Source organism: Anoplopoma fimbria, chromosome 19 (genome assembly GCF_027596085.1).
Source record: "Anoplopoma fimbria isolate UVic2021 breed Golden Eagle Sablefish chromosome 19, Afim_UVic_2022, whole genome shotgun sequence".
Lineage (NCBI taxonomy): Eukaryota > Metazoa > Chordata > Actinopteri > Perciformes > Anoplopomatidae > Anoplopoma > Anoplopoma fimbria.
Window position 1 is genome coordinate 15303257 of NC_072467.1, and position 15183 is coordinate 15318439.

At 40.4% G+C, this 15183-nt stretch overlaps 1 protein-coding gene across 1 annotated transcript; it reads right to left on the reverse strand.

The window, feature by feature from the left end:
• Nucleotides 1-911: 911 nt before the first annotated feature.
• On the reverse strand, nt 912-14029 carry LOC129108684 (diacylglycerol O-acyltransferase 1-like). The gene is given in 19 exon segments (XM_054620578.1): nt 912-1441; nt 2243-2305; nt 2800-2887; nt 2987-3052; nt 3147-3256; nt 4019-4063; nt 4150-4191; nt 4648-4686; nt 5751-5854; nt 5949-6008; nt 6105-6209; nt 8808-8913; nt 9055-9107; nt 9910-9995; nt 11099-11139; nt 11269-11356; nt 12317-12350; nt 12353-12508; nt 13993-14029. Coding segments are annotated over 18 exon segments (1440 nt in total). The 5' UTR covers nt 12450-12508; nt 13993-14029; the 3' UTR covers nt 912-1228.
• Nucleotides 14030-15183: the final 1154 nt, after the last annotated feature.

Sequence of the window (15183 nt, forward strand, 5' to 3'; positions counted from 1 at the left end):
GATCGTGTCTGATATCACAGTTGAGTGTGAGGAAGTTGGCTTGCATTCATAATTTAATTTCAGTGTGGCATTGGTCAGTGGAGTGAGTTGCAGTGGTGATGGATGTAGTGCAAATGTAGAGCAGGACATCATCCGAGAAGCAGTGGGCCAAGACGGCATATGATGTTACCAAGTGGGAGCAAGTAGAGGATGAACAAGAGAGGACCAAGCACCAAACCCTGGGGGACGCCTTGCTGACGAACTGTTGTTGTGAGATATGACCTTAGCCAGAAGAGTGCAGTACCGGTGATGTTGGGGGACGATTCAGGGCGGGAGAGAAGTATGGTGTGGTTGATGGTGTAGAAAGCTGCAGTGAGGCTGAGGAAGATGATGACGCCGAGGTGACCAGAGTCTGAGGAGAGGAGAAAGTAATTGATGACTTTGAGGAGGGCTATTTCTGTGCTGTTTGCTGCGAACAGAAACCATTCAAAATATTTTAAACAGGTTGTTGGATATGAGGTGGGCTTTGAGTGGAGAGGCAGCAGCACATTAAGGCCTATACAAACTTGGTAGATGTGCTTTAAATCAATCCACCTTTGGAGTCATTGAACCATGAGGTACAATCATTCCTTGTATTTCCTGGTTAGATTGTGTCCATAAAACTTACCATAAACTTAGATGAACTATGGCACCTTAACCATGTGTTGACACATCAGTGTGTAAGCAGCAACCTTATCTTCTATGCTGCTGACACACATCATTTTAACAGGAATGATCACACAGACCTTTACTCTAACACATTGGCTTAGATTGTTTCAGTTCATTTTTCAGTCACGTTCAACAATCCTCATACGTACACATTAAGGCGAAGAAATACGGAATCTGTTGTTTATTGCATAAACATTTGTCAAACGTGGAAGTATACAGTAGTAGCACAATTTGCAAGTCAGGTCTTTTTTCCAGTACACAGTATAAAATAAGATAATCCTTTATTAGTCCCACAGTGGGGAAATTTGCAGGATTACAGCAGCAGAGACATAGTAAAAAACATTTATGAGTCTACAAATCATATTTATATTGCTGAATTGGGTATAGGTCCTATATTATAACTCCAAAAGACTTTCCGGACATCAAAATGGATCATTGGACAGACACAGGCGGCGTTAACTGAACTCTGGATCACAGTCGAATCCTCTTGGTCTACTTGTGAATACAGTGCAATAGGACAGAATTTCTTTCCGACACATGATCACTGAGGCTGCAGAAAAGCTGCGCTGGGAAGCCCGTGGTCTGATGTCAGTGGTGAGGACGATGACTGATGATGATGGTGACGGAATCCGATGTAGTGGTCGTGAAAGTAGGTGATCACAGCCAGAAGAGGGCCCAGCAGAAGGCACAGCCACACTAAGCCGTTGCCATAGTTTCCCTGGAAATAGTTTGCAAGGAATACCGCAACCACAAGCTAGAAGGAGAGGACAGAGTGGGATTTAGAAATGGTTGTCCTCTTGCCCAGCCTATACTCTTAGAAATAAAAGTGCTAACTAGAACCATATAAGGTTATTTAGCTTGTGCCGATGAGAACATTTTTGTTGTTTTCTGGTAGAACCTTTTATAAAGGTTGTAGGTGAAGGCCAGGGGGGCCCTAACACTTTGGGCCCCTGGGCCTATGCTGGGTAGACCTGTTCAGTAATGTCCATGAATATTTACTCTCCTTTGGTCTCCAACCACTCCTTAGGGAAATATCTATCTATTTAGCTGCTCAATGCTCCAATAGTTCACCAGCTAGTCTCTCACTGTGTCTGTCTGCTGCTTGTTGATGAGCAGGTACAATGGTGTTAGCAGAGCCTTTTCTCTGCAAACAGCTGTCTGCTGACACTACGAGACCAACAAGAATGAACCAAAACAGTAGATTTGCAGTCGGACAGCTAAACAATGACCTGAAAGTCACTATAAAGCCCCGTAAAGCCGAGGGGAGCATTGACACAGTGTTGTCACATTGTCATTTGATACGTTGTTCTATCTATTTTAAGGTTTTAATAATTTTAAGTCCAAGGTGTTTACACGTGGATCCCTCTGTTTAGCTGGAAAAGAGACAGTTATATTTAGTAGCTAAGCTGAGCTGTTGGATGGAGTGAGTTTGCTTTTCTGATTTAACTGTTGAGTAAATGTAACAGCCAAGTTCCAGTCAAACCACTAAGCTAGAGGAAAACATTGCCCCATGCAGGTAAATAATCACCAGCTGCCACTGGTGTGATATTCTCACCTCAAACAGCATCGTGAAGAAGATCCACAGACGACAGCTATGCAGAGGCAGAGCAATCATGTACTGTGTAGAAGAGAGAGCAAACACAATACAACAGGTTATTATTGCATTGTTCGTTTGGGCCATAGCCATATAATCTCCACACAGTAAGATTCAGGTACTGCAAAATATGTTGTAGCCTCAGACCCTCTGTACCACTGCTGCCATCTGTTTTTTATGATGTTTGTATCGAGCAAACTAAACTAAATAGAAATAAATGAATGCTTACACATAAAGATGCAATTTTATTGTTACATGTATGTAACAAGTTGGCAACTAGCAGTGCTAACAGCATTAACAGTGCAAACAACGGCAACAGCGCATACAGAGCTAACGTTGTTTACCTGGGGAGGGGGGAACTGGAGGGTGAGTACTACGCTTTCCCAACACTTAATTCAGCTTGAAAAGCCAAATCCTTTAAGATTTGAAATGTCGTATGTCCTCTGCTTCAAAAATATGAACCACTTTAGTGATTCACGTATTAAGTAAAAAGAGTTTCCCGCAATATTAGACTGTACCTCAAATAGAGCAGCTGACATCAGGAAGACCAGTAACTCTGCTCGTGACAGGGACACGTTATTTTCCACCAGCCGAGTGTATACATGTCTTCATATATGACACGGAGCAAAGACAAAGAGAGGAAGTTAGCAGAAGTAATGGGAAATTATTTGGTATTTGTGTAATCCGAGCGTCATACTATAATACCTGTGACACCATTTCTGAAAGGGAATATTCCAGTTCTTCCAGAAAGTGACCAGAGTCGTTGCGTTCCTGTAAATTAAAGATGAAACGCAATGAGGCCGAGCTGAATGTGCAACAACACAATGTGCAGATTTTTGATTTTTTATTCTTGTGTGCAACTCACCACCAGTCTCCATATAAATGGCGATCACCAAAGCGCAGCAGTTCTGCGCAGAAATTCAGGTAGGAGTGAGTCAAGAAGAAGAAGAGGAGCCAGAGGAAATGGGTTGGCGCCTGACAAGAAAATGTGTTAGAGATACCGTTATACCACTCAACAGCAACGTCTGCTATGTCACCATCACCGAAAAGCTGGGACCACTGTCCTCACAGAGAAGACCTAAAACCAGGAAATGAGTCAGCATTTTTTACACTTTCGGTTTCTTCACCTCGAAGTCGATTGTTTATTTTGAATGAGTTTTTGCCTAGATGCCTGAAATAAGGTCTGTTGTTAACACAAGATTAAGATATTTTATCGTTTTGTCCTACATATTCGATACAATATAAAACACGTCAGAAATATCCCTCCAGTTAATTTTGGCGATTTTACGCATCTTGAAAAGGCAGTTGCTGACAAATGACTTAATGAGACTACAAAACGTCCTCACGCCGACTAGTCCGCCTTCACAGCCTTGTTGTCTATACTCGCGTTCATGTGGTCATGGTTCCTTTATAGCCTAACGTTAGATTTTTACTCCTGCGGATTGTATTCACGCTTCAAATATCAGAAAAGTGGTGTTCATATTTGAAGATTATCTTGGAAAATATGATAGCTGTTTGTTTGCCACAGAGATTGTTTTCTGCAATAATCCAAAATCCAATAAAAAAATACTATTGGCTTTTTGTGGAGGGAACCATTGCGATGCTAAGTTCCTAGTTGGCCTACAAAAATATGTCATGAGGGCAGCACTCTGTCTGCTCAGTGCCTTATAGTTCTAGACACAATTTATCGAAGTACTTGAAAATGCAATGTGAAAAGAAATTTAAAAAAACACTCACCACCAGTCCCACAAGGTGCTCCACTCTCATAGTGATGTCCATGCTCTGTGTATATGAATTTAGAAAAGCAAATTTCACAGATGCAGGTTTGTTTTAATATTCACAATAAAAAGGGATCATATTTCACTCACAGAGAAGGAGTTTTCTGATCTCTGGAAGATTGGCTCAATCCACTGAGAGGGGGAAAAAAGACGTTCACAGTTCAGTAATAGCATCCAATGTGCCTATACATAGACTCCACAGCCATGCTAGCGACTCTGTAAGGCTTGTTCTTTAGCGCAAATACAATGAATACGTCCTCTGTAACGTTAGCTTCTCTTCCACTAGCCTATGTAGCGCAATGTGCCTGTATTTTCTCATAGCCAGTACAGTATCTGCTACTGTACTTGTAGCAGCTAACGGTGCTGACGGACAGGTCGTCCCACTGGGCCCATCAGAACATGATAAATGCACTCACAACTCAGACACATCTTGTTCAGTTAAATACACTATAACAAATCAAACCTACATGGCATACGATATTTTGATTCTCATTATTGTGTGTTAGTACATTGATAGATATCAGACTGTACTATGTAAGTTCCCAGATAAGTACACAGTAAAATACTGTACAATACCAGCTGCTGTACCTGCTGCACAATTCCAACCATGATCTGGATGACGATCACCTAAAGGAAGGAAATGCCACGATTAACAAGCTGCAGTGTTTTCATCCATGAGACATATATTATACATCAACTACATCTGGGAAGGCCCATTTCAAGTAGTTGTTAGCCTGCTTCTATCAATGCCCATACCAAATAAGAAGAAACTCTTTAAACTTGTTGGTTATACATATGAACTATAGATAATTTAGCACACACACAATAATATTGAAATACTGCGCTATTGAATTCACCTAATACAGTTAATTTAGTCAAAGTGACCAAAAAAAATTCTAGCTGTATGTAAGCAATGTTCCCTAACATTTAAACCAATGAAATAGTTGGAGTACAAACCATTTGTGAATTATGTAATATTCAAAATGCCGAATTAAAAACAATCTAGAAATACAGAAAAATACAATACACATTTTACTGTATATTTATAACTGAATGAAAACAAATTGTTAAAAGAGAAATTATTTAAGTTTTTGTCTTTAATAACTGGATGACATGAGGGCAGCATTGACCTGACATCACTAAATACAAAAATCACTATTGTTAGTTTTCCTGGAGAGGTGGCGGCGAGTTTTGACTATTTTTGAGCTGGAGACACACTGTACCAAAATCAAAAAACAATCAACTGTCCAATCACAATTGTTACTTTATTGAAAGGTTCTTTAAATCCCGACGGCAATCAACCCGACTTTTGTAGTCAGCGCCGCTAGCTACTTATATTTGAAAAAGTTGGCAACACCAGGTTTGGTTTTTCGGTAGCGTCATTTAAAAAATCTAACATACTCTTTCTTGGTCTTTTCAAGATTACCAACCCTAGTTTTAACATATGTTTTTAATTTAATTATGACACAGTAAATTATGTATACAAAGACAATACAACATTTTATTTATTTGTTTAATCTGTTTTTATTAAGGCATTTTAAGTCTTTAGCACTGAACACCCTTTAAAGCCAGAGGATATCTGTTTGTGACTGCTGTAATTGTTGATATATAATAATAATAATAACCTGCACTGTTTATGGTGGAGGTTTTTGGACTCAATAGATATAAAATGAAGCGACTGTTCAGCTCACCATTTCCAGCAGGCTATGCAGTAGCTTGTTGATGCGGACCTTAGGAGTACATGGGAAGTCTCTCTGGTAGCACAGAGTGGGGGCAAATAGGAAATAATACAGATCTGAGGAAACAAAGCCAGAGTCACAGAGGACCAAGTAAGAAGAAATTAATGTAAATACATCAAGTATCATCTTATGAATGATGAAAGGTTTCACCTTGGAAAGTAGGCTGCTCATTGGGGGATTTCTGAGCAACAGAAACATTCTTGTCCATCTCTGAAAACGCACAGATATAGGCAGTTGTTGGATTATTATTTTATTCTTTTTTTTACGAAATTAAATCAGTACAACTTCTGATGGCGAAAAAAGTACCTGCATCCTTTAAATGAGCCTGTCTGTACCAGCGATTAGTTTCCTGGTATGAATACAGCTTCATCCCCAGACCAGTGTAGAACCAGAGGGATAAGAACGCTCCACCTGGTGGACAATAAAACAGAAACACCCCAGCAATGATGAAACATCATGTAGAGCACAATGAGAGAAACATTACTAAAGAATGTTGGGCTTCAAACTAAACTTGAATTGTGTTACGGTTTTGAAATAACCGTGCCTATATGCTGGGAAAGATAGTGTCTTTTTTTAATTCTTAAGCAAGGGGCGGATTATGAGACAATGGGCCCGGACACGCAAAAGGCCAGAAACAGACTTCAAAGTTGGCCTCTTTTTATGTTGTTATGCATTTCTCAGTGGTTTTGCCCCTTTTTTAAGTTGTTTTTTGTCTCTTTGTAGTTGGTTTTGTGTCTATTCATGGTCCTTTTGTGTGAATTTGTAATTGTTTTAGTCATTTTGTTGTAATCTCTTTTTCTAACCAAAACACTTGAACGCGCTGTCTCTAAACAACTGTCTTCCTACCTCCACCAGAACAACCTCTTGGACCCCCACCAGTCCGGGTTCAAGGTGGGTCACTCGTCAGAGACGGCCCTCCTTGCGGTGACAGAGTCGCTTCACGCTGCGAGAGCGAACTCTCTCTCCTCTGTCCTGATTCTCCTGGACCTGTCAGCGGCGTTTGACACGGTGAACCACCAGATCCTCCTCTCCACCCTCGAGGGGATGGGCGTCTCAGGCTCTGCACTCTCCCTGTTTGCATCCTACCTGACAGGCCGATCCTACCAGGTGACATGGAGGGGGGCCGTATCGGAACCACGCATGCTGACTACGGGGGTTCCACAAGGTTCAGTTCTGGGCCCCCTTCTCTTCTCGCTCTACACAACATCTCTGGGTTCTGTTATTCGCTCGCATGACTTCTCTTACCATTGTTATGCCGATGACACCCAGCTGGTCTTGTCATTTCCTCCCGGTGACACCCAAGTGGAGGCACGCATTGCTGCGTGCTTGGCTGACATCTCGAAGTGGATGGCGACACACCACCTGAAGCTCAACCTGGACAAAACCGAGCTACTGTTCCTCCCGGGGAAGGGTTGCCCGCACCGAGACCTGTCCATCACCATTGATGATGCCGTGGTGACACCAACTCGGACTGTGAGGAATCTGGGTGTGACCCTGGACGACCAACTGTCGTTCTCAGCAAACATTGCATCGGTCACACGCTCCTGCAGATTCCTCCTCTACAACATCAGGAGGATTCGCCCCTTCCTCACTGACGAGACGGCGCAGGTGCTCATCCAGGCTCTGGTCATCTCCCGCCTGGACTACTGCAACTCACTACTTGCCGGAGCCCCGGGTCGGGCATCAGACCTCTGGAGCTTGTCCAGAAAGCTGCAGCACGTCTGGTGTTCAATCGCCCCAAGTTCTCCCACACAACTTCCCTTCTCCGTTCTCTACACTGGCTCCCTGTAAGAGCTCGCATCCAGTTTAAGACTCTAGTGCTAGCCTACAGGGCAGTGAAAGGAACAGCTCCTTCCTATCTCCAGGCCTTGGTCAAGCCCTACACCCCCGCCCGACCACTTCGCTCTGCTGCCTCGGGCGATTGGTTGCCCCGTCGCTCAGAGGTCCCTGCGGCCGATCCACCCGGTCACAGCTTTTTTCTGTCCTGGCCCCTCAGTGGTGGAATGAACTCCCCACTGACGTCAGGACAGCAGAGTCGCTGCCCATCTTTCGGCGCAGGCTGAAAACTCACCTCTTCAAGAAGCACTACCCTGAGCCTTCCTCGTAGCACTTATTGCATTCGTATTAGTTGTTGCACTCTCTGTATTCGTATCAGTTTGCTGCACTTATTGAATTCGTATTCGTTTACTGCACTTATCCTATTCGTAGTTGTTTGTAGCACTTATTATATTCGTATTAGTCTGTTGCAATTATTGTTTTCGTCGTAATTTGCCTCTGCACTATACTTTTGCTCTGGTTTATGCTTTAAGATGCTTGTTTAAGAAAGGAGATGCACTTATGACTTCTGGTGACTAGTAGTTCTCTTGAATACCTATGTTGAATACACTTCCTGTAAGTCGCTTTGGATAAAAGCGTCTGCTAAATGACTGTAATGTAATGTAATGTAATGTCTTTGTAGTTGCTTTGTGTCTCTTTGTGGTTGTTTTGCCCATGCTCACAGTTGTTGTGAGTCTCTTTGTATCTGTTTGTGCCTCTTTTATGTTTATTTGTGGTCATTTTGAGTCTCTTCCTTGTTGGTACATGTCTCTTTGGTTGCATTCCAAGTCTTTTCCTTGAATCTGTCCATGCGTCCCTGGTGGGAGGGATGCAAGGAAGACTTATAACCTTTGTGTGACATTTTGTAGGTGAAGGCCAAGGGGGCCCCTGACATTTCGTGGCCTGTGCCACATAGGCCCGTTCAGTAAGTGCTCCTCAGTCCATCATTACAAGCCCTTTCTTTTTCAACGTTGGTCTTAAGAGAATTTTATTCCTTAGTATACCCATGATTGCAACGTTGCCAAGGATATTAAATATGCCGTCATACAGCTTATTTATTTGCTGAAAAAAGAATCAACTGATATCCATTAGTGCAGTTAATAATATAAAAAAAATATTTAGTTTTCTTGTCACTGCATCATATATGTACAGAAAATAATGAATGATAACGAGGCACATTTATATAGTTGTTACCTGTTGATATTGTATGCTCATGTACAATGACCACAGCAGGAAATAGCATGAGCATGCCCAGATTTGTGAGATGTAAGCGATGACCGTTGGTGGGGGACAGCATACCCTGACAGAAATACATGGAGTAGAGGTGTGGACCTTAATATAGTAAATATTTTGACTTCACAAATCGCTCTTTGGTGCATTTTCAAAATCAGAATAGTCCTGATCAAAATGAGAGAGACAAAGAAAAAAATACCAGTCTCACCTTTTCCTGAGACCTCTCTAGGAGCAAAGCTGTAATGGCAAAAATGTTGGCAGCTGAAAGAAATACAGATATTTAGTTAATTCAATTCACTGTATTTTGTATAGCCCAAAATCACAAATTACAAATCCTCAGAGGGCATTACAATCTGTACACATACGACATCCTGTCCCTGAACCCTCACGGTTTTTTTTAGGGGAGTTTTTCTTGTGCCGACAAGAAAAACTCCCCTAAAAAAAACCTTTAACAGGGAGAAAAAGGAAGAAACCTATGGGAGAACGACAGAGGAGGGATCCTTCTCCCAGGATGGACAGAATGCAATAGATGTCATGTGTACAGAATGAACAACATAACAGAGTTACAACACATTCATTATTATTAAGTGTGCTGTGTTTACAATTCAATCCAATCCCACCTAAGAGCTCACATCCACTGTGTTTGTTTCAATCGTATAAAGCCTTTTGTGATGTTACTTGAGGCAGCGTCGGTCGAAGTTGAAGGCTACAAATTTGAAAATGAAAAAAATCTGGGGGTGGGAGGTTTCAAAGAAGTGGTCTTACCAGACTTCTGTACCCCGCTGCTCATCTAAGTCAGCTGCTACTAGCATAACATATCAAAACTACGATCAAACTGTCGGTTTTTCTAGTTGCATACTGGATATATTATTTGGAATAAAAAAGACGATTCTTTGTTTTCTGTTAAATCAATTTAGCCCAATTTTTTTTAAAGTGCATTGTGAGTCTGTTACAAGAGTGCAAAGTTAAATCAGTGAAGTACTTTTTCAACTACTAGTACTACTACTATTTCTCTTTAGCTAATGCTATTTTTGCCATTGGTATTCTTGCTGCATTTGCTCACCTACTATGAGGTTGACAGACGGCCAGTTGCAGTTGTCCTCGATGAGATGCTCCAAAACCTTTTTGACATCTATCAAAAAGCCATGTCTGTTAGATAGAGAAAATCAAAGGATGAAAAGCTAATAATAGTCATATATATGGACACTTTATGTGGTTCAACCAATGTTGAATGTGGTTTTTAGAGTATCTTACAGTCTTCATGTACATGTACAAGAATTTATCCCTGTAAGTTTTACTGTAAAAATTATGCAGTTCCATCTGCTAGTAATGTGAAATGTGGTTGAAAGCTAGAGAAAAATATCGTAAGGAGTCTGTGTAATTAACGTGGGTGTATTATAAACATTTGTTTGCCTCAGAGCTTATTTCCTAAAGCCAGAGGGAAAATTCCTAGAGGGCTCCAGTACGATGCTAACTTCCTGGTTGGCCTACAAAAATAAGTCACCCCTGCAGCACTTTAGTCTCTGAAAGAAATGCAACAAGTGTTGCAACCGACCCTAGTCTTTACTATATATGAGAAACTAAAGACTACAGCCGTGCTAGCAGCTCTGAGAGACTGTACTCAGGTACTAATGTGAGATAAATGCTAACAACTGACATAATCAAAAGGACAACGCTAACATGCTGATGCTAAGCAGGTATAATGTTTGTCCATGATCACCATCTCAGTGTAGCCTGTTAGCATGCTAAGATTAGCAAGTTAGCGCTAAACATAAAATACAGCTGAAGCTTTACGTTCATTATTTGGGCAAATAAAAGATGTGCTAGACCAAAAGTCAGCTGACCACCAGTCATTAGGATTCATCCTCTGGGGACAATAATTTTGTCTGAACAAATTTCAAGGCAATCTAACAGTTATTGATGTATTTCAGTGGTGACCCGCCTGATCAACTGACATTGCCATCAACAGAGTTTTAGATTTGAAATAGAATACAACTAGAGTCTGGTAACAAATAAATAATACAATTAACACACATTTTAGGGGCCTTTTTATGAGTGCCTATATATCTAAATTCAATTACAAAATCTACGGAAGATAATATTGTTTTGCCTATATATATATATATATATATATATATATATATATATATATATATATATATATATATACACACATATATATATATATATATATATATATATATATATATATATATATATATACACACACACACACACACACACATACTCACTGTATGAAGTTCTCCAAGAACAAGTGAGCATGAGTCAGGACCTGAAAGCCAGAATGACACACATACAGACAGTAAAACACCAGTGGGTTATTACGTTATAAGTGAGGGCTTTTCTACCTAAATTGAAAGTTTGTTCGGTAATAATCAAAAGTAAAGAAAAGAAAATTGACCAGGAGAATGATGATCCAGTTGAGGATGCCTCTGTATTCGGTGAAGCTGCTGTTGGAGCTCAGCAACGAGTCTTGGACACGATGACAACTGGACAAAGAGACTTGTTTTAGTCATCATCATGTGTTAGGCTCAGTTTTTTACCAGTTTTTGAGTAAATATCCCTTTGCAAATTCTGTTGTGACTGCACCTTTGATTACCTTTGATCAGATATTTCCCCTTGCAGATGGATGTTTATACCTGCAGAAGATACTATATGCTCTCACTGACAATAATAGTGTGACCAACATGTTGTTATACTTAAGAGTTGCAAACACCTCAACTGGAATTCCCTCCAGCTAAGGTGAAGGGAGGACATGTGGGCATGGGGGACAAAATATTCATCAGAGCTGATGGCTTGTAGATTTATAGTACGCATGTGCATATTATGAGACATTGTGCTCCTGGGCACAGACATGCAAAAGGCTCCACACACTCTCCTACATAGGAGCAAGACACGCACACCTTATGGTTTTTCAGTCTTTATTTGTTGCTGTTTTGTGTCTCTTTGTGGTCACCTTGTGTATCTTTGTAGTTGTTTAGGTATCTTTGAGGTTTTATGTGTCTCTCTCTAGTTGTTTTGTATCACTTTAAAGTTGTTTTGGTCTCTTTGAAGTTGTTTTATGTCTCATTAAGGTTATTTTGGTATCTTTGTATTTGTTTTGAGTCTCTTTTTAGTTGTTTTATGTCTCTTTGAGGTTGTTTTGTGTCTCTTTGAGGTTGTGTTTTGGTGTCTTCGAAGTAGTTTTGAAATTTTAATTCTCTTCCTGGCTGGTACGTGTCTCTTATAGTGACAAGTATGCTAATATACATATAATAGTATTACACTCAAGGAGGTAACTTTTTCGGCATTAATTACTTTGGATTTCTATTCTTTAGGTACATTTAGCTAATAATACATAACATATTTTTTCCGTAACATTTTTAATGCAGGACTATTTTGCAGTGCATTTTAACTTTCACTACTTCCTCCACTAAGAGTTGTATCCGCCACCAGCAGAGGAAGCTTACCAGAGCAGAGCTTCATAGGGATGTTCTGGTTCACTGGGGGATCCGTGGCAGAAATGGGAACATTGTCATAGACGCTTGGACCGTCTTCTTCAGCCGAGGAAGACGAGCAGACGGAGAGGAACCTCTTCCTCATTGCAGCCGTCTCTGGGTCTGAGGAGCTCCTCGACGATGGTACGGAGATGGTTGAATTCACTTTAGGAAAAGTAGAAATTGGTTTATCATATGCTTTGTTGTGAGATACAATATCCGTTTCATCCCTCACTATATCCTAACATGTAATATAAAGACAGATAAGATAAGATAAGATAAGATAATCCTTTATTAGTCCCGCAGCGGGGAAATTTACAGGATTACAGCAGCATAGAGTATAGTGCAAAACAAGAGACATAGTAAAAGAAAAACAAGATAAAATAAAATGAAATAAAAAACAAGTATTATAAATAAGCAATAAAAAAACAGTAAAAAAAATCCACAATAACTGAAATATTATATGTACAGACACAAAAACTATTACAGCTATAAATTGCACAGTGTATTTTGTATTTTTTTGCACATGCATCATGTGGTCTGCTGGGAGCAGAGTTGGTTGTGCAGCCTGACAGCAGCAGGAAGGAAGGACCTGCGATACCTCTCCTTCACACACCGGGGGTGAAGCAGCCGGTGGCTGAAGGAGCTGTACAGGGCTGCCAGAGTGTCCTGCATGGGGTGGGAGAGGTTGTCCATCAGGGATGACAGCTTAGCAATCATCCTCCTATCTCCCACCACTTCCACCGTATCCAGTGGACACCCCAGCACACTGCTGGCCTTCCTGACAAGTTTGTTGAGTCTCTTCTTGTCAGCTGTCGAAATGCTGCTGCTCCAGCAGACCACTGCATAAAAAATGGCTGATGCCACCACAGAGTCGAAAAAGGTCCTCAGGAGTGCTCCCTGCACTCCAAAGGACCTCAGTCTCCTCAGCAGATAGAGTCTGCTCTGACCCTTTTTGTAAAGTGACAACAGCTAAAGCTGTTTATTTGAGAGAGAACAGATATCACGACATTAAAAAAATGTTTGGTTTCTTTCCCTCTACTTAAAGCACATTTTCTGCTCTAAAATACCTGGTGCCATAGCACGATAAAGTAGAGAAATATTACAATTATTACATTAATACAGCCTATTACCGTCATAATATTTTGCAAATGCTTTTCGGGGCAGTCTGCAATAGTAGGAATGTATATAATCTTCACAAAATGTATGTATTTACTTTGTTTTTGATTGACGTGGATGTATGTCCTTCATGCAAATGTAGCCCGCAGAAGACTACAGAGAGCTTTGGATATTATTTGACATAACATTTCCTGTAATTTTTCATTATGTATGTGATGTTTTATCATTATCTTTCTTGAAACTGTGTCCTATATAGTGTCTAGGACTGGGAGCAGAGAAGTGGACCATTAACATGCAAGCTGCATGTTCATAAACCCAGATATTGTATGCTTTATTCTGTCCTCCCACTAGGAGAGGAATCTGACCAAATCCTTTGAGTAAATTAGCAGTTTAACGTTGTCTCGCGTATCTACAGAGATACACATCTAAAAAGATACATTTTTAGACATTAACTGAGCGTGAAGTTTTATCGGATAAATTCGGCATGCATGCTTATCATATAATATGCCATACATTTAATTTAAAATCACCTTTTAGTTTCGTCGGGTCAGTTATCTCAGCGTCTCTCTTCCCACGAGCACACCATGGTGACATCACAAAATAAAAGTTGGGGTGTTTATTGATTTTTTGTGTTGCTGCTTGTTGGATATAATTATGCCGAATGCAATAACTGCTTCGGGTCATTTAGAGTTTACATTGTGTGATTTAAATGTTTCACGTTGCGTGTGCTGCTAATACATTTACATTTAAATTGAAAGAAATCTAAATGCAACTCGGCGTGACCTTTGCTAACAACAGGATACGGCTTACCTTGTCATCCCCCGCAAAGAAACCCAGCATCCTCCCCGGCAGGTCTACAGCCCGCAGCATCCGCAGCTCAGTAGCCTCCAGTCCGGATATACATGTAGTTTACACTCGGAGCTGATCTGACCTCTCATTCTATATGGGAATGGGATACGGTCAGTGTCGCACATAATAACAAAAATATCACCCCATTCAAAATAAAAGCCTCATAAAAGAAAATTCTCTTTTGTGCAAATGCAAATTCTTATTTGAATCTTATTTTGGTGGGTGTTGTACCCATGTAGCAAATGCATGCAAATACTGTCTTAACATTAATCTCATATTGATGTTAGCTCATTTCAAGTAATGATAAAATGAATACCAGACAAATTGTCTAAATGCATACCAGACAACCCAGAACACGATACTGGCTATATTATGGCCTAAGGGAGTCTACTTTTGATGTCGTGTGCCTTTTTTAAAGGGACAGTTCAATCCGAAATCAAAATAACACATTTATGTATTACCTGTAGAGCTATTTATCAGTCTAGATTGTTTAAGTGTGAGTTGCCTAGTTTTGGAGATATCGGCCTTCTCTCTAATATAATGGAACTAGATGGCACTCGACTTGTGAGCAGCTCACAAATTCTGCAGATTATTTTGTGTGACAGATATCTCCAAAACTGAGCAATTTACACCAAAACAAACTAGATTAATAAATAGCACTACAATTAAGAAGGGAAAGGTAAAAATGTTTTCTGATTGTGGGCTGAACTGTCCCTTTAACAAGTGTGAAGATAATAATAATAATTTATCAAAATGACAACAGCTAAGGTGTGCTTTTACTTTGAAGCTACATTACCCTCCATGTGATATTTTCTGTCTGACCAAGATATTGAAATACTTCTGTAAGTTCTTTACAGTGCAGTTCCCACTTG